This window comes from Ascidiella aspersa, chromosome 4 (genome assembly GCF_963924565.1).
Source record: "Ascidiella aspersa chromosome 4, kaAscAspe10.2, whole genome shotgun sequence".
NCBI classification, from domain to species: domain Eukaryota; kingdom Metazoa; phylum Chordata; class Ascidiacea; order Phlebobranchia; family Ascidiidae; genus Ascidiella; species Ascidiella aspersa.
This window is the reverse complement of record NC_139450.1, coordinates 15668006-15693854: the sequence shown is the minus strand read 5'-3', so window position 1 is coordinate 15693854 and position 25849 is coordinate 15668006. Positions and strand designations below refer to the sequence as shown.

The 25849-nt window shown below is 35.7% G+C and overlaps 4 protein-coding genes across 4 annotated transcripts; all 4 read right to left on the bottom strand.

The window, feature by feature from the left end:
- Positions 1 to 768: 768 nt before the first annotated feature.
- Positions 769 to 4845, bottom strand: LOC146148168 (sodium-dependent organic anion transporter-like). The gene is made up of 8 exons (XM_083388333.1): positions 4821 to 4845; positions 4263 to 4387; positions 4060 to 4195; positions 3455 to 3573; positions 3269 to 3357; positions 2486 to 2584; positions 1978 to 2135; positions 769 to 1352 (listed from the first exon to the last, which is right to left on the bottom strand). Coding segments are annotated over exons 1-8 (1023 nt in total). The 5' UTR covers positions 4823 to 4845; the 3' UTR covers positions 769 to 1057.
- Positions 4846 to 9513: 4668 nt separating this feature from the next.
- Positions 9514 to 12657, bottom strand: LOC146148167 (rhomboid-related protein 2-like). Its single transcript, XM_083388017.1, has 9 exons — positions 12613 to 12657; positions 12456 to 12479; positions 12077 to 12232; positions 11745 to 11933; positions 11515 to 11657; positions 11036 to 11148; positions 10792 to 10892; positions 10333 to 10393; positions 9514 to 9767 (listed from the first exon to the last, which is right to left on the bottom strand). The coding sequence occupies exons 1-9, from the start codon at positions 12655 to 12657 to the stop codon at positions 9514 to 9516; spliced, it is 1086 nt and encodes a 361-aa protein (XP_083244143.1).
- Positions 12658 to 13349: 692 nt separating this feature from the next.
- Positions 13350 to 19640, bottom strand: LOC146148166 (kelch-like protein 36). Its single transcript, XM_083388016.1, has 11 exons — positions 19347 to 19640; positions 18344 to 18614; positions 18083 to 18275; positions 17579 to 17720; positions 16651 to 16847; positions 16344 to 16474; positions 16002 to 16145; positions 15485 to 15615; positions 14627 to 14871; positions 13888 to 14111; positions 13350 to 13513 (listed from the first exon to the last, which is right to left on the bottom strand). The coding sequence occupies exons 1-11, from the start codon at positions 19638 to 19640 to the stop codon at positions 13350 to 13352; spliced, it is 2136 nt and encodes a 711-aa protein (XP_083244142.1).
- Positions 19641 to 21951: 2311 nt separating this feature from the next.
- On the bottom strand, positions 21952 to 24439 carry LOC146148165 (echinoidin-like). Its single transcript, XM_083388015.1, has 5 exons — positions 24324 to 24439; positions 23782 to 23949; positions 23437 to 23650; positions 22537 to 22645; positions 21952 to 22124 (listed from the first exon to the last, which is right to left on the bottom strand). Exons 1-5 carry the CDS (start codon positions 24437 to 24439, stop codon positions 21952 to 21954), a joined length of 780 nt encoding a protein of 259 aa, XP_083244141.1.
- Between the last annotated feature and the right edge of the window lie 1410 nt (positions 24440 to 25849).

The following is a 25849-nucleotide window of genomic DNA, read 5'->3' as shown; positions in this document are numbered from 1 at the left end:
ATTAAACCGGATAAACGTCAAGGGTTTTTCACGAAATTTCCTGTGGGCTTTGCTCCGCAAATTATATAGGGAGCAACAAACGTTTATTCCATGCACGAAAATTGGAACACATGCGTGATGTCCGGCATTACCAAAGGAACCCGGTCGGCTCTGGCAGAGTATGAGATTAAATTTCGTCACGGAATTGATTGGGATAATTTGTTGACTGGAAAACCTCAGTAGACACTATCACAAACTATCGAAATTAACCAATTTCATTACAGCATGAACAAAAAGGATTCGTAATTACCGGATATCGAAACGCTGTGGCTAAAAGCCTGACAAATTCTGCGTGTTCGTTTGTGCGGTTTTGTACCGGACAGCCTGTCGCGCCGCAGTTTATCGTATACTTTAAATAGCTTTGTCGTTCAACTATAGTCTTTTTCATTTTACAAATTTCAGTTTATCTCGTTTTAATTATTAACCTTGATGTGGTCGGCTGGCGTCTGCTGCCAATACGTCGACTATAGTTTGATTTACACTATAAGAGCGATAAAGAAATCTATTTATTTTTCAACTAAGTTATTGCATTTGGCTAAATTGCTCAAAAATGTAGATAATGCGGAAAATCTGATACACTTTTGTATTAGTTACGTTTTTTAAAATCAAATTAGTACACTAGAAATAACAAAAAAAGAGGCCATACTTTACACACAAGCAAAATGACTGAAATATTGTGGCCGTAGCTTACAAAAACAGTAAATGATAATATTTTAACCTAATAGAAAGACCTAATCAGCATGTCTCGTATTTATAGTGAAGCAATTCGTATAGTTTCATAACAAAATTAAGATTTTGCAAACGAAAAAAATTAAAAGCATTCACAACAACACGTAAAATAAAACAAATAGGCCTACAAGTCCTGTGAGAAATTCGTTCATTGGGATATTGCAAAGCGTTTTTGCGCTCAAAGTATAAACTGATCCACCGCTTCGCAAAAAAATGAGTGGGCCTACATTAAAAAAAGTCAATTACGTATCCTTTATCCTAATAATAAAATTTAGGTAAGCTTGAATGATTAAGGTAAGGATTGTTTAGTGTAACTTACTACGTCATACTGTTCTGTTTTATTGAATGTTTGATCACCAACGTTATTAAGCAGGTTATCAGACACTTTTGGTTGGTCATCCCTCCTTTTGTCTAAGTTAGTGGGACTGCTGCCTTCTAGGGGCTCAGTAGGTAGAACCCATTTCACTCCAAACATAACCAAAAATTTGTACACTGCTACTATGACGAATGAAGAACTTATCTGTACAAGGCCGTACAAAATCGGATAAAAGGCCATTGGTCCAAAAACTTCTGGGTCAGCAGGACTAAAACAGAAAAGTCGAAATTAAAAGCCCAAAATTTTTAAATCTTGCAAAACGATGCAAAATTAGACTAACGTAACAAAATGTTATTAATCGCATAACTAAGTTTGTTAATTTTGTTGTAGTAGTAGACTAGCGTTATCTATTTGTTCTAAACAAATTGTTTAATGAGTATAGAAAGGAACTTAAAAAAACAAAGAATGGACAACAATCTCTTGTTTTAGCCTACCATTTTCGTCCAATCTAATCGTCGACGAAATACTAATGTGTGAATAATATTTAGAAATATTTCAACAAAGAATATTTATTCCTCGCTACAAATTATACTACTCGTGCACTCGCTAAAACGTAATATAGTTGTGTTGTTACCCTGTTTTGATTCGCAGAGGTAATATAGCCTACCTTTATTTTTCCCAGAACAAAGAAAAAAGATCTTAAAAATATTATTCACGCACCCAATGTAATCCCTGTAGAAAATTTGGCCTTACACGAAAATGATTTTTATACTATTACTTTTATCAGTCCTGCTTTTATGTTTAATACCCGAACACGTCAATTTGACATAACTTATTATGGAAAAATAAATACAACATTGAATCAAACTTTAGTTAAATATTTAATAGATAACCTGAAAGATAGGACTACAATTGAAAACGCAACCGGCGTGCTTTGGTAGACTGTTTCTATAGCTATGGTTCTCCTACAAGCCACGGTGAACTCCAAACAAGGAACACGTGATGCCAGATAACCGAGAACCACTGCAACTGAACTCATCATGAAAGCGGCCTACAAGCAAACAACACGAATCAACACGGCGCCATTGAAACACGACTCGGCTGTCTAATTATAAAAAATATCCACCCTAATGGCTTGGATTTGGGTTTAAGTTGAATATATTTTCAGTATGTTTTTAAGTTTCCAGTAAGATCCGATTAGCAGGTGGAGGAGCGATCATTTAGTGAATGTTATTTTGTAATAAATTCGTTTAAAAAACGAAGAATACAATTCGAAGACTGGAACTCTTTAGAAACATATTCGAACTATACAATCAATTTTGAAGTGGCAAGTATACAATTATGGCATTAAGTTAAATAATATTACCATAAAAGAAGAATTGTTTATCGATGTAATCTTACCACTATAGTACGATAAGACAGTGGGTAGTTGAATGCGCCACCAAGTATGAGAAGCGGCATAAGAGCTGCGATGCTCATTGTGCCGACGATTGTACACACCTAATTTGGAAAGAAATTCATGTATAATAAACAGTTTATGTGATATGCATGAAAACCTTTTATTATATCGAAACTGAATTTAAGACTGTGCAATATTCGTTATTTATTATGAATCTGTGTTTTTATTATGAACAGACTTTGGTGCACAATGGTTGGAGATTGTAGTAAGAAGCAGTAAAAATATCAAAGCCTATACAGAAGTATGTGTAGCATTTGGAACGTTTCGAGTATATTTTTACTAATTTTTAACATAATGAGAAGGCACTGATTCTAAGTATATGTACACTATAAACTACCCCGGTTAAGATTGTGTATTTCGCCTTGTTTCCTTCTTCTCCACAGTCTTCCTGGGCACTATAGGCCTATATCGAATTAAAATTAGTGACTTTTCATCATGTTAAAAATGAATAGAGAGATATTCGAATAGTTCAGAATGCTACATATACTTCTGTATGGGCTTTGATATTCTCCATGCGTATTATGAAAAGTTTGTTAACATATCAGAATTCTGCTGACAGCCTGTCACACTACCATACACAAACTTTAAATTACACTCGAGGTCTACAAAAGTAAAAAGTCACAATATTGTGTTATTCCATCATTAACTCTAATTAAGGAGCAGTATGCAGCTCAATAGCCAATCGTTTAACCGAAGGATTATTTTTATTATAAAAAAACACCAACTTTTGTTGTTTTGGTAGCGATTTTTGGAAAGAAGTGGCGAAATATCGTCCCCGCTATAACTGGGCCACCCACTGATGCAAGGGCAATGCCTGAAAATTGCAGAGTCAATAATATTTTGATTTTTCTTCTTTGTTAAATCATTTCAAGATACATAAAACAATAAACAAGTTGATACAAGTCGTTTACCTAAAGACTTGAAGGGAACTTGAAGGCTCTTATCGATACTAAGCAATTTGGTAAAGATGAGCAGCCAAAGCGGCATTGTTCCGATTGCCATGAGCGTTGAAGCGCTTGTCATAAGTACACTGGAAACAAGGTTTGTACGAGTATGATCACCATTTGAAACAAAAAACAACTCCCCCGTTTTTTAATTTTTTATTTTAGGCAGACAAATATGAACCATCTGTGTTGCACAATTTTTTTGAAAAACGTTACTTTCTATGCATACGCTACTTTACAAAACGGAGCATAATATTTATGTATATCATAGTCGTTAACGCCAATTTAGAATTCTATTTAAACTATAAGTTTTTGGGGATAAGTTTTAGTATTTAATTCTCCGCTATCGGTGCCCCAAATAAAAAAAAATAAAACTAAGTTTATAATTAAATTAGCTATATAGTATGTATGTTTTCTGTACCTGCAAATGTCCTATCATCACACATCCCGTTTGGGTAATCGGTAATCACAACATTTTTAATTATGATACATAACCTATCGTAGCCTACAACAAGGCCGGATTTTTCAGAAATCTTTGTCGTATGTACAACATGGTATATTATATATGGTACCTCAAATCCATGTCACCATCTAGCCAATAAGTTATCAGATTGCTGTATGTTCCACCTGGCACGATTGATTGAAATAGAACTCCAAGCGATTCCGGGATTGTCATCCCAAGTATGCGTGTAACTGAATAACCAAGAACTGGCGAAAAAGTAAAATATCCATTAGCTTAATTTATTTCGTTTCTACGTGGCATAGGCCTACTTACCAGGCATGAGCAAGAGCTGTAATGCGATTCCAGTAGCAAATTGTTTTGGTGATTTCAAGTGACCCCAAACCACTTTAACATCAATGGAACAACCCAGGCCAAACATGATAATTACCACGACAACCCTGTAAGAAAAAACATTTTTGATATAAACAGGGAAATAAACATCAATTTGGTCTTTAAAATAACACTGAAATTACGTTACAGGATGAGCCAATTGCATTGATATAGACTAGAGCAGTGGTTCTCAAGCTTTTCTAGCTGCACACTGTTTTGATTGAAAAAATCTACAAAAATAATTGAACCGTTGCTGCCGCCGACCAGAAAAGTGAAATTACCCCACGTTAAAGCTTTTTATTCGGAAAACGTTACGGTAGATTTCATTCACTTTACTCAAAAACAAGCGGAAATGCTTTACCAGGGCTTTGGAATGAGTTCATCTGCTATGACGTTTAGTGTTCCGGGGAGAATTGGCTACAAATCAACTTGAAAACCATCTTAATGATTTCTAACTTAAATGTTAATACAATATAACCTGACGTACAATGTGGTACTTACATTGTGAAAGTTTGAGATATTTGAATGTAGAATTTTTCTCTATTTGTTTGTTCAAGATAAGAAATGTTGGAAGTCACGACATCGTCATGCAGTGATGAATGTATTTCACCTTGTAACAAACAAATGCTTAAAAGTGCAACAATGTATTATGTCAAAATAATTAGCAAATTTACTCACTTGGTAAAGTAGCATATGAAGTATTCATGTTCTCCGGGCCCCGGTAATTTTATAATACACAGTACAACTAATACTGATCAATACAACATAGACACATTCTTTATTTACACAAATGATAAATCAGCGCACAGTATCTAACGTCCGATGAACCAATTAAATATATTAGACCGCTGCCTCTTAACAACTTAATATACGGTATCTTTAAATCCATACAAACTATTTAAAATATTTGTTAAAGTTAAAACACAAATAGACATTAAACATCCACAACATTCAACTTGCTTTCAAATTACAGATTAATTCAACTAATTGTAGCATATTTTCGCAATATAAATCTCAATTTATCTGTTATGGATCAACACCAATATAACCCTAGTATAGATATTCGATCGATTGCACCATAGCGGACGCAGAGAGTCTGTCGATAATTACGGGCATACAAAGTCATTAGCTGAAGGTTCCTAAAGTTACGCTATTTCGAACCAATAAAACAACGAGCAAACGAACATTAATCAACGTGCAAAATCAGCGATTTTGGACAATAATAGTGCACAAGAGTTGGCTGAAAATAGATTTATACCTAACAAAATCACATATAAAAATAGGTTATATGCTTATTGCTCATACAGGTTACAGCTTCTATTTTATTTCAGCAAAATCGAAACAGTCTAGTTTGCGAAGCATTTGAAAACGCCTCGCGGCCACCGTAGACAAAGCGCTTCTAAAAATGGAATCCTTCATTATCAGTCATAACCAGGGCCGAAATAAGGGTACTGTGGGCCTAAGGCTATTTACCAGGGAAGGGCCTAATTTTGCAAACGAGGCTACAAAAAGTAGTAAAAATCCATACATGAAAAATTGAAATGATTTAGGCTACTGCAAAATAACACAAACATAATATAAAAACATGTAATAAATGTAATTAAGTGTCATAGACTCATGGTAGGGGAGCTGTGGGACCAGTTGGTCACCTTTGACGTTTTTGCATCTGCAGGTTTTTTATTTACCACGTAAAATAAGATTTTGAGGTCGTAACGTGAAGTTTAATCTACCCTTCAACATACCACAGCATTTAACTCAAATGTAAGAAGAGAAAAGTTGAATAAGTGCACCTACTTTCTAATTATTTAACAAATCAGTCGTTTTAAATTAAACTAACTTAGTTAGTCATTGTCAGGCATGTTTTGGACTCCGACGAGTGTTTTTTTTTGTATTCGACTAATGTTTTGTCACTACATTCGCCGAGATGATTCCTAGATTTTTATTTTAATAATGCGTTGCTATCGTTTGGCAAATACGCTGTGCATAAGCTAGCTCAGGGGCAGAAACCTATTTCTAGTCGCTGGCCAAATCCAAACTCAGAAAGTCCTCCGCGGGCCGCACAAAACGTTAACTAAGAATTGTGTTTGTTAAAATGTTGGAACTGTAAATCAGGCGGGCCTCGGATCTTTTTTGCACCTAAAGATGTGTTTAATTACATTTACGGATGAAGTAAAGTGTTGGCGCAAAATAAAATTCGAGTCCAAACGTCGTTATTCATACTACTTATGAAAAACGTGATAAAACTACTTTCAGGTAAGGCAACAACCTTAATAGTTAATCTATTCAGCGTTTGTTAACCTTTTTTAAGCGCAGATCTACTTGAAAAGACAGCATCAAAATGTAAACAACCGGACGTAGAAAAAAATTCGCGCGAAGCGCGAAAATTTTTCGCACTTATAACGTATAGTCAAAAAGTCAAAAAATAGGCCTATTTGAAATGGACTGTACCTTACGCGTTTCACCATGGAATGTTCTTTTGCAAACTATTTAAGGAAATTGCGAAATCTCTGCACCAGGCATTACAAGTTAGTTGCTTGCCCAACAGCATTTGACGGAAACTTAAAAATTAGGCGAAGGTTATCGTTAAGTAATTGGCTGCCCGAAAAAACGCTGACACATAGCTACATATAAAGCAACACAGTAATGGACAGACCTTTATCCCACAATCTTGCCACTCGCAAACGTACGATTGGGCGTAAAACTTCGCGAAAAAATGTAATAAAAGGATACAACATTCTACTTTAAACATCCCTACTTGCGAGTAAATCAAAAAACGTGTCAGAAAAATGATTATGGTTGTACGTTACAAGAAAGGTCATAACTAAAATCACAAATTTAAGTTAACAGGCAAATTTTATAAATAAAGACATTTGTGTAGTTGTTTTTTTTGCAAACTACGACCTAGCTAGAGAGTTATGCCCGTGGCCCCTCAAGGGGACCGAGAGCCACGGTTGAGAAAACCTGTTCTAGATTCTAGAACAAAATACAAATTCTATTAGATTACATAATTTTACTTTTTTGCCTCAAAAATCGTTTAATTGTCTCAAATCCTCAAAAACTATTTTAAATGGAAAGAGGAAAACAGCTCTCGAGTCACTGGTTCCACATCTTCCCTTTTACAATGTAGCTTATATGGAAAATTACATTTTCCTTGCCTTACAGCTAGCAGTATAGGTTGGTTCACACTAAATGCGTTTTGCTTCTAGCGTTGTCTGTCGCAAAACGCTAGCGTTGTCCAGATCACACTTAAACGGTTGCTAGCGTTAACGGCAAATTTCCTCGTTCCGAACCAAAAGCGTCAAAGTTGAACTGTTTCAACTTCAGCAACCGAAATTTAAAAAAACATTTTACGTTAACGCCAGACGCGTCTAGTGTTGACACCAACCTTATGAATGATGTCATCGACATTCAAACTCTAGGAACATCACTATCTATGCTTAAAAGGGACTCCAGCCATTAAGACCGAAATAGAAGTCTAAAACCAGTCAGAATAAGGCCTAAACAGCACTTTACCTATCCTCGAACCTCACCCCTAAGTACATCACTAACTCCCCTAATATTTTTTTCTAACCCCACCCATTACCCACCAATTACCCCAAACAGGGCCAAAAATCCAATGCAAAAACAGCGGCGCCCTAATGGCGCAGGTCAAACTAGGGCGTCCGAACGTCGACACCAAAACGACCCATGCCAGACCTAACACAGCGCCCGATCGACCCATACCCTCTCCCTACAGTTTCAAGTGTTATTTTGCCCATTTAAGGCAATATTACGATGAATTAGGACGTATTTTGACAGATTTAGGTCTTATTCAGACGATTTTGATCTCATTATGTACTGGCGTATTTACGCTTTATGTCATTGGTCTTTATTCCATGGGTTTATAATTTTTTCTGCTTTAGGTATTGTTGCTTTTTAGGTATTATTGTGTGTTCCTCTTAAAAGTGATATCACAGAACGTAAATAGTTCTTAACTCGTTTGCAGCATAAATAAAACGATTTATTTACCTACTCACACACAAGGCACATTGACTCGACTCAGTTATTAGTTTTTAAGCAAAAACTGTACTGTACTGTACTGATACTGGATCTGTATCACTATCAGCCTTACAAAAATTTAACCTTAAAAAATTGAGGGCCGAGTTTTTCCAGGGCCTAAGGCTATAGCCTTATTAGCCTATTGGTTAATCCGGCCCTGGTCATAACATATATTAAATTTCCTTCCGCTGTTAAGAATTTTTCTTTGCGAACTCTCGATATAGATATACCTTAGTTTGTAAATAATATTCAGTCTATTTCTTGTCAGTCGCTGCAATAGTTTTTGCGTTTTACACATTTCACACCCAAGTCAGTCATAGGGACGACGGCGTAGAATATTTTTACTTCGAGAAACTTTCATTCATGTAGCGATTCAGTTAACACCTCGTTATCGACCATTTAACATACAGCCAAAATGAAAAACCTGAGTAAGTGTGTATGTACATCGAACGTGATAAACCCTTATTCTCGTTTATGGCTGTTAGCTACATCTCCGCTTCTAATGTTCGCAACATGTTACATATGTTCCGGTGTTTACAAAACAGCTCATCTTGGCCAAATGAACACCTGGGTTAAGCGTCTGTCAAATCCATAGGATATATTGTGTAAAGACTAATCATGGTGTGAACGACCTTTCGTTTTTCGAATCTTTGCATTTTTATCGCTAAAACAGATAAAATAACAAAGTGGTTGTAGTGTTTTTATTTTTACAAACCTACCTTACATCGAAATGTATATATTTTTGCGTTGTTAGATGTATTAACATTCTTCAATAATATGCCATAACAAGTATTCGACCATATATAAGTTGTCGAGAAAAGCAGCTTGAAGTAAAACATATAACACTTGGTGACTAAGTATAGACTATCTGTAACAAAAATATAAATACATCATCATATATTTTAAAACGACGAAATAGCGATCCGTTTTTTAAATATCGATCTTATTTATAAATTAGTAAGAGCTAAACAAAATAATTTATATACACACCCTCTAAATTGGAACACTCGCCCATTAATTGAGGGGCACCCAATAAAATTGAAAACGTCTTTTACGAGACAAGCACTACAAGTTCATGGGCAAAATGTAAGTAACAAGAATTATAGACTAAATAATTTGCATCGATACGGAAAAGCACTGGAATGCGTTAAAACAATCAATATTCGGTCGGTGGAAATTCTGGCCAAAATATGTTCCAAAACACAGCAAATATGATAAATGCTACGAAAGCGACCAACGCAATCACAAAGAAGACTTTTTCCCAGAAGGCCTTCTTGAAATTCTTCAGGACAACTAGGCCAAGTGTGACACCCGTCAGTGCACCAGCAACGTGTGCCGTGAACGCCACTGTGCCACCGGACACCGATAGGTCAAATCGCTTGTAGGCGGCATACCCGAAATCGAAACCAACTGTGAAAGAATTTTAACAAAAATTACCAATGTTATCAATTTTTTAGTTTTGTGCCCAGAATTTCAGATTGTAGCTGATACTTCGTAAAGGAAAATATTTATTTTTAAAATTAAATCTTTAATTTTATAAGTGACAACGCTCTCATGTATCGTTCCAACACAAGATTCAACTGAAAAGAAAGTATGGTTGCAACAATTTCGTTGCAAATATTGGTTGTGGGACAAACTCGCTATTGATACAATCTGTTGCAATTTCCTTATATATCGCTGTGTTGTTCTTATATCGCTGTATAGTTCCCCTTCCACGAATAACTTTTGAGGTGCACTATATTAAAGATTTTAAACTTCAGGAATAATGGTTTTCATACCAAGAAACTCGACCATCCAGGTGTTCCTTTTGGTTCGCACCAAAAATGATACTTAATCACAGATAAGTATAAAATAGTCAAAAAGTCCAACAAGGCTTCAATATTTAGGTTTAAATGCCATAATGTTGAAAATCGGAAAAACGTCACTAACAAAACAACACACTCTTTAAGGAAATCAACAATAATGTAATTCTTACGTAATAGCAAGACGACGAACACTCGAATCACACCCACCACTTTATTCATTACGTCCCCGTTCTGAAAGAAAGAAAAAGGTCGGAATGCAGACCATTACTTTGTTATTCAACAAGCGATGGAAAAATCATGTTTTTTGCAAAATATTTGAAAAGAAATGTAAACTGGCGGATTTGCTCTTTTAAACTGCGTGCAAGCCAGTGTAGAAGTAAATTCAGCTCACAGGTATTCGTTTTTCGTATGCACCATGTCCACATAATACAGTGACCACCGCACCGTGTCTAAAAACTTAAATATCGATTTATGATTTGTAAGGCATTGTGTTTTTAATAACAGAAAGAATGAGAGTTTAACTCTGAAAAAGGATAATTTTTAATCCTATCCTAGAACAATTTTCCGTACTTTACATGTAATTTGCAACAAAAAAATTGTCGCTGTTTAATCATAGACATTTTACTTACGATTACAACATTTGCAATATGAGCAGCCAGCAAAGCATAGACGCCTCCACTGCCACCAACTAATGCAACCTCCGAATCGAAAACACTAGTAGCCAAGGAACCTAAATAAAGTATTATACGAACTTGGACAGCATTATGTTTTATAGTTTTATACAATTGATGTTAATCATATTTTTGTATTAATGCTAGCTATAAGTATAAGTAGGTATTTTTTTATCAAAGCTATTTCCCACTCAATGTTTACCGGCAATAACGCCTCCGATATAAATTACTGTTACACGAATACTTCCATGAACCATTTCAAGAGGAATACCAAGAAGTAGCTGCATGATTACATTAAACAGGATGTGCTCCAGTCTGAAAAAAAGCATATGGCGACTTTGTTTAGCTTTAATTACGTGTTTTTTTAACTGTTTGCTATACATATGTTAACTTTTAAAACCTGAGGTTATTTCAGTACGACGTTAACCTATAAATATACGTGTTATTTTATTAACTGTATTGAGACTAGACAGTTCATGAGGTTTTTAATACAAATTGAGCCATTATTTTATTTTACAGCGAAGATATGGCCTGGTGTACACAATCGCGCAATTTAAACTTTCTGAGTTAAGGTCTAATAGCAGATTTATAAATCCTAATTGTTTGTTTCAGTTTGTTGTAGGACAAAACATGTGAAAATGCTCGTTTTACATTCAGTACAAAATATAAAAATAAAATTACCCGCCGTGGACGAGCATATATGAAAGGAATCTCCAAGCTTCCTGACGTTTATTTGGTAGGTAGGTTAGGGGAGATGACACAACTTCATTGCTAACGAAAATCCAGTCATTGGAGAGGTTCGAATAGTAGATGTACAGCGCCACCTTTCCGAAAAAAAGTGGCAAACGTATACGACAATGCGTAAGGTATTTACACCAACAAACCCCACTTATTTGGCTTCCAAATCTTACCTGTACAACAGAGATAATGGGCAAAAATAATGGAGGTGGGCAGCACGTGTACCGGTCTCTGTACTTTTGCCTTTCTTCTTCGTTTGGCAAATATATGTCGGCTGTAAATGAAACGCCTTTCCTGAACAATTTGACCTGCGATGCTTTAACTCCTGCCAGTTTGGCAATTTTTTCAGCACTTTCGTTTTCCTACGTATAAAAAGAGGACATCAATATTGTATCACAAAATTTTTAACTCTAAATATTTCTAACAATGGCTTTGATATATATTTTATTTTAAACTATTACTATAAATTTAACACTGCTTTGAGGTTTTTATTTATTTCTCTTACCAGTTTTCTGATTTCATTAAGACTGACAAATCCGTCTTTGTTTTGGTCCATATATGCTGTGATTGCATTGATAGATTTGGCAGATAAAGCAGACCGGTTTTCCTCCATCAAACCACGAAATTTGGGCACTGGAATCACGTTATCATCTCCCACATTCTGATGGTCATTTTGGGTTAAATATTATTAAGCTATGTGATGATCAAGAACAGCAAAAAAAAACAGTCGGCGTGGAACACATTATTATAACCTCTAGCCTTGAAAACATAATATATTTGTAACTTGTGGAGGGGAATATGGCCGTTTAACATAACTGAAAACATATCTATTTTATGCATTGGACTCTTCCGCAATAGTTATGCTATAGCAGTTGTATACTTACCGCGAGAAAAATATCTTGCAGAGTCTGTAAAATATAAATATAATCCATGATTTGCATGCTGTAGCATTTCGTAAAATTATTACAAATGTTTTGTATACTAAAATTAATGAATACATTGTTTTTAATCCAATCATGTTAAAGAACGTAAGATTCTTACCTTTCCACCTTCTCTGGGCGCTTCTAAAACCGAACTACTTGCCATTGCCTTGGTTTTATTTAAACTATTTTAGAAACTACTTAAGATTGATTTAATTATACTTTACTACAGTAAACTAAACAAGCAGCAGCGCTTTAACAGTAAGTGAGTTTTTTTGTAATTAGCAAAATGACAAATATCGCGTTCGCCTGCATTAAAAATGTTTACGGATGTGACATTTTGTCCCGTTTCGTAGAAACGTATTTTATGGTTCTAAAGCCGTTTGTTTAGGTTATAACTAAGGCGAAAATGTTTGACTAAAAAAATAATAAATGTTGGCCTAAAAATTTATTTTTGACAAATATTTTTTTTACCCTAATGCGATGCACTACGCCTCGGTGGTTAATTCTACCAGTTCGCGTTTCCGTATATTGCTCTATTAAGATATAATACAATTAAAATATCGTTGAATATAATTTAAACCTATTTTTTTGGATAAAATTTAACTGAACGACAATTTCAGAAAGATGACCAGAGTTTTTTTAGTTTGTAAACGATTTATGTGCATTTTAATTGATTTTGACTTGAAATAATTTTGACAAATTTTGACCTAACGTGCATATTTTTACAAAATTTTGAATTTTTTTGACAAGTCAAAATAATCGCCCTATTTGAAATAGATATTAATTTTTCAATCTTATTGATAGAAACCGTGTTACAAATTCAACTGTTGTTAGTGCTGTTATTTTATTGTGCGACTATCCGACGGTAAAAGTTACAGATGGGCCCAATAGCGGTAGAGGCAATGGCGTTACACCGTTTAACCAATCCTCCTTCTCCACGTCGAAACATTCGATTGTGTCCAAGTTTTTAATGACGCCATTGTCACAATGCTTTCCTCCAATAATGTATATTCGTGGACCTAACAAATTTAAAACATTATACAGTTAAGTAACATACCCAATTCGTTAGGTATAAAATCCAATTATACATATCACCGAACACAACCGTGGCAGTATAGATATACATATCGGTTAAACCGCTCGGCTTGAAAGAAAACTTAACGATAACACACTATTGCTTATGATGCTGGCCGTACTGGATCTTACTAGTGTAAAATTTTATTTGGAGTAGGCAGTATGCCTCTGATCATTGGAGTTTGTTAACTAGTGTATTGCCCTGCTTAATAACTGGGAAAAAACAAAATAGACATGTACGATTCGGTTTTAAGATATTTTAATTCAGTAGCTTTGTACGTACATGTTCCAAATTATTCCTGAGCAAATCCGTACTTACCAAGGACTGCTAGTCCTGCATCGTGCCGGCCCACTCTCAACGCGGTCACACCCTCCCAAATTTCGTTTGCGTCATTGTAGACATCCACGTCATAGACGCTGCTGAAATTCCCACAGTCCATTTCGGTATCGAGCCACGCGCCTCCGAGAATGTGCAGCCGACCTTGACACACCGCTGCGTTGGCAAAGCATCGGGGAAAACGCAGTGGCGTCATTGGCTCCCAGCTGCCAAACCGCAAAGGCAATGTTATTATGAATAAAAAAAACAGCTGCTCTGGTAATTGTAAATCTTTACTAACGTTACGGCAACCTATGCAAGTCGCCTTCGTCAGGGTGAATGGCACTGATGTCATTGTTACTGCACTTTTTAACAAATGTGTGACTTTTGAAGGAAACCGAAATTCGCACTTATTGTACAAAATTAATTTAAGCAAATGTCGTTCCCAAAATTTGTAATACATATATGTCTGTGTGCTGTACACTTTAAAACTCAGCGCTTTATCGATAAACATTCATGCGTTTCGCATTTTTATGCGAGTTTGCTGAGATGTCGGAATGCGTAAAAATTTAACAACCCAGTCTGTAATCAAAACCTTAAGGTAGTTTGTTCTCACATTATTTGTTTGTATAACATCCATATCTACCATTGACCGGATTTTTTTGTTCTAAATTGCAATTTAAGTTAATAAATCCATATCCACAACTAAACTAATTAAAAAATATAAAAAACAATCCCTTACGAGCCGCGATCCTGGTTAAAGCGCTCAACCGTGTCGACAACTGTTCCGGACTTGTGACAGTATCCTCCCAGGACCCATATCCGGTTCCGGTGGGCACACACGGCCAGTCCAGCCCTGGCACTGGACAATGTGCCAGAGTATTCCCAGGTACCGCGCTCCAATGAATAGCGTTCGACGTCTCGAAGTACACGCTGCTTGTGGTCTTGGCCGCCGACCGCGTATATGAATTCATTCAAGAAAACTGCCTGAAAGGAGTTCACACGTACTGTTACACCAAAGTAGTTTACAGCCTGCCAGATGCTTAAGCAATTCACGAGGTGTATTAGTGTTGTACTGCACATAATATAGGGCGATACAGACGAACTTACATATAAAACATTTAACAATAAAATGCCGTGATATATAGCAACCAGAGACAAAAATAGGGCATACACGAAGACGATCTAAACAGGAGGTTGTCCCAGCCTTGCCCAACCTGACTTTCTTTATTGGTTTAAATGGTGTAATGATGTAAGTGCCAAACGTAACTAATTATAAGGTGCCAACAGAAAACGTGATAAGACAATAAATAAAGAGTAAAAGGTGAGGTGCAAAAGTCGATAAGCGATATAATTTTCGTGGGTGAGAAAGAAAGAGGGAAACGAACAACGCGCGTACAAACGATAAAGCAAAGAAACAATAACGTACACGTGTACAAACGACAAAACAAAGAAGTAATAACACGCACACCAACGACGAAATAATCGGTGCAACAATACAACCAAAAAAATTAACAATGGTTGAAACGATATGATAAACTAAAAAAGAGTTTTTCTTAGGAATACACAACCATAAGTCACTTGTATAGTTTCGCCTAACCTGCATTGACATTCGTGGTGTAGACATTGATTCGATCTTACACCATTTAAGTGTACCGAGTCCTAATCGATGACAAGTCGAGACTGGGCAAACTTCCGAACCGGGTCCCGTCAAAGATGGATCAGAACCACCTGCCAAATAATAATAATATAATAATCGTTACGTTTTATTTAGGAATTACATTTGACGTTTATTAATATACGGAATGTTGAACCCAACAATATATTCATATACAATAAAAGTTTTGCCGGGGTCGTATGTTGGAACTTCACCACAGGCTAGATTTTTCTAGCTTACCTTTTTTTTTTATTTGATCGACTGATTCGATTAGTTGCTTGAATGCTCCCGGTGTACATTAAATGTAGTTTAAATTCACGGTTGAAACTTAAAGGATACAGTTGGGGCAAACACTAAACGCCGTTACGGGTTTAAACAATATTAAGATATATTTTCCTACCTCATTTGTTTGAAATATTTTTTTACGCGTAGCATATTTAAGCCTGGCTGCATGGCTTACCCATCAAATACAAAGAGCCTTTGCAATATACAGTTGCATGATGATTTCTTGGTTCTGGTAGTACGGAGAATCTCATCCAGCTGTTGTCACGTTCCTCATATTTGTACACTCCTTCTGAAGTTGTTTTTTGCTTTATATCGATTCCTGCAGTAAAATGAGAAGTTCATAAACGCACAGCAATTTTGGCCCTTTAAGGCCCGTGAGGTAACTAAATACGAACAATACAAGAATGGATTAAGTACTTGGTAGCTTAATATTTGCCTTGGTAGCTTACTTTGGTGTAAATAAAAAAACACTGCTGTCCACAACTTAACAGACTTTCAGGCAAACCTGCAGTCTTACCTCCCGACGCTAATATATAGTCTGGGCAGCACGAACAAGGCTTTACTGGGCAAAGTGGATTTTTCTTGTCCTTCTTCATTAGGCGTTGATCGGCGTCTAAAGCTAACTGTTCTTCATCTGAATCATAGTTTCTGTAGACATAATATATGTGTATTAATAGATCTTGGTCATAAAACATATTCTTCTCACAGTTTCGTCAATTGGTAAGCCGCTTACCATTCAACAAGTTGAGTAGAAAAACAAAATAAAGTTTCCCAAAATAATTTAATTCAAACGCTTTACAATTGTGATTTACTTGTCAACTTACTTGTCAGTGCCAGATCGCGGAACTTGCCCATTAGGCGCGTCTCGTGTTGCACCCAGATCCTCATTTGATTGGGCCAACAAGCAGTGGAAGCGAAACGCCTCGAGGATAAGAACACGACACTTTTTCTTCCTCATCAAATAATCCTTTGTTTCCACGTGATCAGCAAGTTCTTGGGGCGAAAGCAGTTGGAGTCTAACCTTGATCAGAACCATAATCTATTTTTATTACTGGTTCAAGAACATTATTGATATGTATCCATAAGTTACTTTATTAAACATCGACTAATAAGCAGGAAGTCAAACCGGAACCGAACCGGAACTTTATGAACTGACTTTGTGTCAATTTTTATCCGAACCGTAACCGAACCCCCTTTGCTGTAAGATTGTAAGGACCCGAACCGTAACTGAACCGAATAATTTGAAAGAACATGAACTTTAACCGAACCCGAACATGTAAACAAAAGCAGTTCACTCCAGCATGACGTCACATCTTGTATTTTACAGAGTCAAGTTACGCTATGTTCCAAATTTAATGAAAAAAATATGAATATTGATTAAATAAAACGTGGATTTTTTATTTTTAGATATTTCGATATCTAATATTTCAATTTAGATATTTTGTTTTTTTAATACTTCACGTAACTTAGATTAAATGACTTCCAATTCAAAGATTGTTCTCTACATTTATTAGCCACATTTTTAGATGTAACGCAACTTATATTATATCTAAAACGGAACTTTATTAACCAGTTTTGAAATACCGACGGTCGAACCGGAGATGAACCGGAACTTTTAAATTCCTCCGAACCGAAACCGGAACTGAACCGGATTCCGAAAAAATCCTTGAACCCGAACCGAACCTGAACCATAAAAGCCAAATGGTTCGACTCTCTGCTTATAAGTTACTTCATTAAACATCGACAAACAACCTTTGATAGCAGATATGGGGCATGAACCAGGTGCAACTGCTGAGCTTCGAGCCATCGACATAAGGCGCAAAATACTTCGAATTCGCCGACGTCTAATCTGTCGTCTTCCATAAGACATGCTACGGAGTGAACACTCGCATCTCTGGAAACGTGTCAAGTATTTTATTAAGCATTCAATCACAAATTTAACTACTAAGAAAACAGAGTAAAATCATTTGAAACTATGGCACAGCAGCATCGATGAAAACATCTTTAATATAAAATTTCTCCATATTTAGCATTTTTGTTTGCTTGAAGCGTAAAAACTGCCCAGGTATATTAAAATTAACTCATTGAAGGTAACAGTCGAGTTTAGTCGTGGCTTAAGATTTTTAAATTCCGTTGAAAACTTTGTTCGGTATTAACTGATTTATCGGGTGTTATTGCTATTGGGTAAAAATAATGAGTCTGCCTACCAGACATTTTAAACTTGGCTAAAAATGTTTTTAAATACATGTAACTTACAAAAATGACCCCAGCTTGGAAACGACAGAGAAGTTTCTGCAAGCAAACGAACGAACGAATTCCAACGTGCCAAGGTCACCTTGTAGACGCAGTTCGTCCATTATGCCCGTGACTGACAATTTGTCTTTGGACATTTTATCCTCATTTTCTTCAGCGTCTGAAGATTCATCGCTAGAAATGTCACGGCAGCATTCTGTAAACAATGTGTTTCTGGTTGTTTGTTACTGACTACTTTTGTGGTGATCGCGAAATTAAACTTGCCGTTCTTGACACAGTTGTTGTCCGTTTGATGTCTTCTTCGGTGTGCGCTTTTAATCTTTTTGTTGCTCAAGTGAGAAAGCCTTTTATTGCTTGTCGAAGCATTATGTGAACTGGTGTTGTTGCGAGCGGTTTTGCTGACCTCCCAATCTAAAACTTCCCGCATTACCGCGCTAACCATTCCCTGCATTTCAAGCCTTGCAGCGGCAAGAACTAAGGGTCGTACTTTTTCCCGACTAACAACCACTTCTGCCGTGTACATGAAGTTGAGCACCTACGGACACTATGCAGATATGATGGGCCTTATTGCGCATATTTAAAATCGAAATCTGGCCATAAGTTATTAGTTACATTGACGAAAAACTATTAGTGGAAGAAACTTTATAAAAACTGTCGTGGTCATGTTATTATCTAAAAATAAATCTGTGCAGTATTGTACGTCAAATAATTATGGTACCAAACTATTACTTTTCATCAGTGGTTGCCAACCTTTTTGTTTTCGCGACCCCTTTTAAGTTTTCGATAACTTGCGCGACCACCAAATTATAGTGTATAATTATAATTATTATTATAATAAGTAGGCCTGCGCAATAAACCAAAGTCAATAAAAATCACATTGCAAAATTCAAATTGGGAAAAATCTAGCCGGATTGTACAGTATTAAAATTTGGCTAAAATATCCGGATTGAAGTAGGCACAACAAGCAAGCTAAAGTTACGGCTTGAACGTCCATTCAATTTTATTAAACATTCTATGACTGAAGCTACGCTGTCGTTTGATTCATTAACTGAAAAGTGTTATGGTGACGTCATAAACACAACTGGTTCTCTGCAGCAAAAGCCACATAAACACAAATGTTGTACTGTTGCTTTTGCTCCTTCTACACTGCTAAACTTTCAGTTCATATTGCCTATTTCTTCTGAAGTTTTTCGTTATTAAATACTACGCAGCGACCCCCCATGTTGGAAACCACTGCTTTACATTGTACCCTTAAATAATCACGTACCTGGGAAAAAACTTCCTCTGTCATAAAGTCCACGATAATCTCCTTATCCAAAAGAATCGCATTTGTAGCTGACATGTCAACCTTGGAAAGAAAGGCGTCCCGAAAAAATGGACTGGACGAAGCGGGCACAATTCCATGGCATCGAAACCTCTTACCATTCACGTTTATTGTGACATCGCATAGCTTTTGTGCTCTCCATAACCTTACAAGATTGCGCCAGTTTTTTACGCAATGCTTGTGTGTTATGGAGCTGCAATCTTTCCATGCTTGGCAAGCGTCAACACCTCTTTCCATATTTTTTTGCATTGTTGGTTTTGCAACGTATTATTTTTTATCAGTTTTTTCTTAAAACAATTTAAATTCATCAGTATTACCAAAGTTCTATTGTTTGTTTCTTTGTGACCAACAATGGAATTAACTTTAGAATCAACAGGTAAATTTCTTAATCTGAATAAAAACATTTTCATTTGTATATTTTACATACCAACTAAAAAGCTTTTTCTGCGACTTATACAGTTGTTGATTACAAGGTTAATGGTCATGTATACATAACATCGTTTGTTTGTCCCTATAATGTTGCCAATTTTGTTTTATCGAAAAAGGAAAGCGAATGTCAACCCAAAAGATGTTTAGTGAATTCATAAGTGTTTAATGTTTAAATAGTTTAGAGCAGTAGTTCTCAACCTTTTGGCTTTCGGACAGATAAAATTACAAAACAAATTTTGCGGACCGGTGGACCTTCAAAAATTAAATTCAACCCAAAATTTACTTACGACAAAAGCAAGTAGGCCTACCTTAAAGGCAAAGAACGAAAACCTCAATGTAATGAGCAATTTGCTGCTGTCTTTTTTATCATACGTGTTTTACGTGGTTTTGTTGAAGGTTTTCACATACAACTGGTCTTAAAATTTAATACTTAACGAGTTGTAGCCCTCTTTTAAACAGTTGGGCACAACACTTTTAGCATTGTGAAAGACGATAAAGTTCAAAGTGGACTATTAACTCTATGTAACGTCACAATGCTGCAAATTACAGAAAATTTGATGGACAAGCAGCCTTCAATAACTTGGATTTTGCTATTGCGATATAAAATTGTAAGATATTTGGCCGACCGTCAAGAAAGTTGATGGACCGGCGGTTGAGAACCACTGGTTTAGAGAACTCTTCCCAAAATATTATAATGTATTGTAAGTTTTGTGCTTCTTTTTAGTATTGGCTGATTATAGGTTTTTGTAAAACACAACGTGTCCAGTCCGATGCCAGATGTATCCAATCAAATACGGTACTAAAAGTTTTAACAATATTTATGTAACTTCGTCAAGTTTGTTCGTGATTTGGAAATAGTAAAAAGCCTGCCTAAAATTAAAAAAAAATTAAACAAAAAAGCTTCTTTATTTAGTGGATAATAAACACATAACGCCTTTCTAGATATGCTCAAAGGTAATCAAATCGGGTAAAAACTTGTGAGTTAGAAAGTTCCATGTTGAAAATTGAAAAGGTCAAATTAATCCTTAATTTGGGTAGCCTACACTATGCACGAATCTGTAACGTAGTTTGATAATAAATTGCAAAGCCAAAAAGGTCGAGTAAATAGACACCATCTTGATTAAAACTTTCCGATACGAGCACATTAACTGAAGATGATACAAGCTCGTATCGAAACGTCTTAATCAAGATGATGTCGATCTATTCGACCTTTTTTTGGCTTGCAATTTATTATAATCCTTAATTACCTTGCAAAACATATTTTGTTGTTAAATCGCCGAGTTTCTAAAACTTGTAAAATTTAAATATTTTAAAACTGTGCGAATGAAGGGTGGTTTATTGTTTTGCTAGAGTCAGCTAGTGAGATAGACCGTCTTTTCAAGTTTCTCAAAAATGTCGCGTTAGTCAATTTTGTAGGTAAACTAGACATTTTAAGGTCCACATTTAACATTTAAAAGTCTGCTTCATCAGTTGAATCTAAGTGCAATAAACCAAACGTTTAATGCAAATGCTTTATGTAGCCATCTATTTGAAAGTATTAACCTAAGATTTTACTTATTTGCTCGTGGGATCAACTGAAAACAGCAGGCTTCATGAAGTTGTTTTATGCGCCTCGTTATGACCTAAAAATGGCGTCATCTATGCAAATTATTCTACTTTCACCACTGGATATAATTGAGCAGCAGAAGTAGGCTATATCAAATTTGCGGCGCAAAAGCGCATTGTTTATCACATTAATCAAATAAAAACGTTTGGACTTAAATTAATTTATTAATGGTAAAAGCTTTCATAAATTATGCAAAAATGACTCATGTGAAAATTTACAAACAAAAATATAGAAGAAAATTATGATCCTTGAATGTCAGACCTATTAACCTAACTATGAAATATATCGGTTCGTCTATCATTATTGCAACAAACGAAAACATTTGAACATTATTTTGAATGTGTACGAGAAAAAAAAATTCTGTGTGTTGCTTTGCTCTGAATGCAGCAATAAAACACTGTCGTCTACTTTGGTTTACATATTACGACAAAAGCGACAAACTTTGACGCGAGAGTTCTAAATCCTCCGGATCGCTATCTTTCACTTTGCAAACTCGTTGCATTATTAATGTAATTAAATTGCAAAGGCGACCTTCCTCTGAACTGATTGACCGGCCCCGGGAAATATCCCAGTCTGCCGAAGTACACGGACCCTCTCTCGTTCCCGGTCACGCTTGCACTTCCAGTAGAAAAGTAGACAAACGAAGAAAATGAGAAAAACGCAAGATATAGAAATTATGATGATATCTGAAAAAAAAAAGTTTTTTAAGTAACATTAGTCTTCCGTGATCATATTTTCACCAAACTGGAAAAACTTATACAAGTTAAACACATAATTAAATATTATAAAGCCATGAATTATAATACTGTTGGACAATTTATTTATTTTAAATAGATTTAATGTGTTAGGGCGTTCTCTGTGCTTTTAGGGCGTTCTCTGTGCTTAAAAGTAAATCTTCACAAATAGTCCCCAATTAATTAGCCCCACTTCATTATACACTACAATAGATTTCGAGAAACACCAAATGCATTTTATGAATATAAACCAAATTCAACTTATATTCAACTTTCCTTCTAGTCATTTAACATTAACAAAAAATCAGTGTAAATATATAAACTTACAAGCAAATTTATCGCCCAAAGATTTGTTCATACTCACTTTGGGAACTGATTAAGGGATCGCCTCGCTTTCCCGATTCAAATCTCGCGTTTGTGACTCCATTAGCCAATGTCGTAGAATTACTCGTAGCAGGTTCGCTTAGTTGTATCTTAATACAATATTATTATATTTTTTCAAGCGTGGTAATCATGTTTCAACAAAAAACTTTTTTAAAAGTTAAAAGGAAACACAACTTTATCTATTTCAATGTAATTTTACGGTTGCAACATTGGGATATACCGCATTTACATGCTGTCTTGCTAGTAACCTGACAGATTGCAGATTGTTTTAAGGTCGTTTTTCTACTTTATATTTTACCAGAACACCAATTCCACATACCAAAAAAGTAACTATACGAAGTTCATAAGACTCCTAATTACATTATTTGTACACCCATAAATTTCAATAGGACGGTGGACAACTTTCAGTAAAACTCTACATCTCAAAGTTAATGGCGCCACGTTTTCAAAAATAATAATGTTTTGATATACAGGTTATATGCAATAATTTCATTGAAAAAATGAAATGTGCCCCTATCAATGCCAATGCTGTTAAATACATATTTTCTCACAAAAAGTCTATAAATGATGTTTAAAGTCACCCAGGAACAAAAGTTTACTTTTACACTAAAAGAAAAAATATAAAGCGAACTAAACCCAACGTGACGTGGCATTTTTATGCATTGCTCTCATAAAGTGCTATACGCAACCCTTTTTCACTTGCGGCGCATCAACTTGGTTCAAAAAATCGCTAGCAATCGTGCAAATACATCCCTAAAAACGACAAGAGACACACAGGCAACTGTCAAAGGCAGCTAAAGCTAAGTAACTTACCGTTGTTCCATGCACCGCATTAACAGCAATTACTAGAACTTAGAGACTCAAAGAAAAAATCAAATACCTGACATATAAAATAATTTCGACGGTTGCAATTTTCGTCTGACCATCCGGGTCTTTGTGACCAATGCCACGTGACGCAGTCATGGAGAAAACCACCTGAGCGAGACGAGACAGCCGAACCACTGTCAGGTTCCCCACTCAGCCACTGGCTGTAATCACCTTTTCGTAGAGTCCCTTCCTGACACGATGTCCACTCAAACGACCCTTCCTCGTTTCTAAAAAAATCACGAGCAACAGCAGTAATAACTGATTGGTGTTTCACTAACTTAATGCAAAACGTAAAAAAAATGAAGTTTACAATTTTTTTTATCAAGTTTATAATTTTTTGACTAGTCTCGTAAATTACCGGTCGTTAAGTCCGATCCAAAATGGCAAAGGAGCTTGCGATAAGCTGCGTGCATAGTTGAACCGGATCAGCTCGTACAGAAACTGGTTCGTTTGTGAGCTGTTAACACTGGCTAGAGTTCCATTATGAACCCGACAAAACTTTTCCGCATGTAGGTACGATAGAATGCTATAGAAAAGAAGAAGTTGTTCAGATCAATGCCCCAAGACATAACTTTGTTCACGTTATTTAAACAATAGTACAGGTAAAACTGAATATTGTAAAAAAGAAGATATCTCCTCGTCACAAAGCACGTTAATGACGACAATGACTTCAAATGGTAGCAGTATACGGTACTTTCGACTTTGTTGTCTGAGTCAAAATCTAGTTTTTAATAGAGCAATATATTTCGCCAATCTGTTGTATAATATATTATGTATTAATATAAAATGAGTATATGTAGTAGCCTACGCAAGGGAATAACATTCTCGTACACGTCCATAAAGTATCAATAGATTTGTTTGTATATTGCATTTTAAATAAATACAAAAAACGAATCCAACCTGAACACTGCCTTGTAGCAACGCTTCTCCTTTAAAAACCAGTTTCGCGGGCAAATGTAATGTACTTCTTTGTTTTCCACACAAACACCGTGTATTTTTACCAGCAGTTCTAGCATTAAAAAACACCGTAACCAATGAGACACATCCATAACTTTTGTTCTATTGAAACATAAACAATAATAAACGTAAACAAAGTACATTTAGCTAAAAACGAACATGATTTCAATTCCTAGCTATCATACATAAATTTTATCTTTGACCTTTAGGATACGTTTATCTTGGTTTATGTAATATTTAAAACTTGCCAATATTTAAAACTTGTGCTTCTTTTTGCAACATTCAATCTCCTATTTTTTAGATATATTAATTGATAAACCATACCTACAACCGCATACCGAACACACAAAGTGTACGATGTCGTTGATTTTCCCGCTAACACCTATGAAATATGCATGATGCGAATAAAATTTATTCGCGAGTAATAAGAGACATGGCAATGTCATGCAAGATTGATGCTATATTCTATAAAGCGTGGTACAACACATGTCACCAAGCAACCTTTATTATGTTGCTTGAGTATATTCAGTTATCAAATGGTTTAATGTATTTCGTAATGTAGCTAAATGGCATTAAACGTTTTTTGATGACAAAATACTCTAATAAAATTCTAACTTTTTCGTATAGCTCAGTGGTTCTCTAAGGCAGTGGTCGGCAACCGCCGGTCCGCGGACCGGTAACACTGCATATTAAGAGCTTGCTAATATATTTATTGATGAAAAATGGGTTCTAAAACTTGCCTACTTGTATGACATATTCAATCTGCTCAGCGAACTAAATCTTTTACTTCAGAACTAGCTTTACTTCACAACTAATTTTACTTCAGAACGAGGAAGCGTTCTCCCACTTGTAAATAGTCACTTGCGTATTGTATTAAGCTACTTAAGTTCAAGCGCTAAAGACCTTAGGACGCCAAATAAATGGTCTAATCATTTATTTTCAAAACAGATTAATCGACCCTTATTGCGCGACAAGAAGACAAACTGCTGGACATTGTAAATGATGGTTGCGTGAAATTTACTTTTCATGCAGCTATACTCTACCAATGTTTTGAATGAAGGCCTTGCCAAAAAACCCGGGACTTGCCTAAAAAGCCTTAAAAGCTTTACTGTCATTTCCGACATCTTACTAATGCGATCCTGGTTTTCTGAACAGCAACAAAGACGAAACCGCGAAACAGATTGGTTGCAAGGGACACATTGCAGGTATCATAAGTTTAAACCAGCTCCTTCTCAGTGAAAAAAGGAGCTTTAATTAATTTCCTTTACTGAACATTTGTCAGTGTTTCTCAACCTTTTTAGCTTGCGGACCGGTAAAATTCCAAAACAAATTTTGCGGACCGGCGGACCTTCATAAATCAAATCGACCCAAAATTTATTTACGACACAAGTATGCAACTTAAAAGCAAAGAACAGAAACTTCAATTTAATGAGCAATTTGCTGCTGTGTTTTTAATATCATACGTGTTA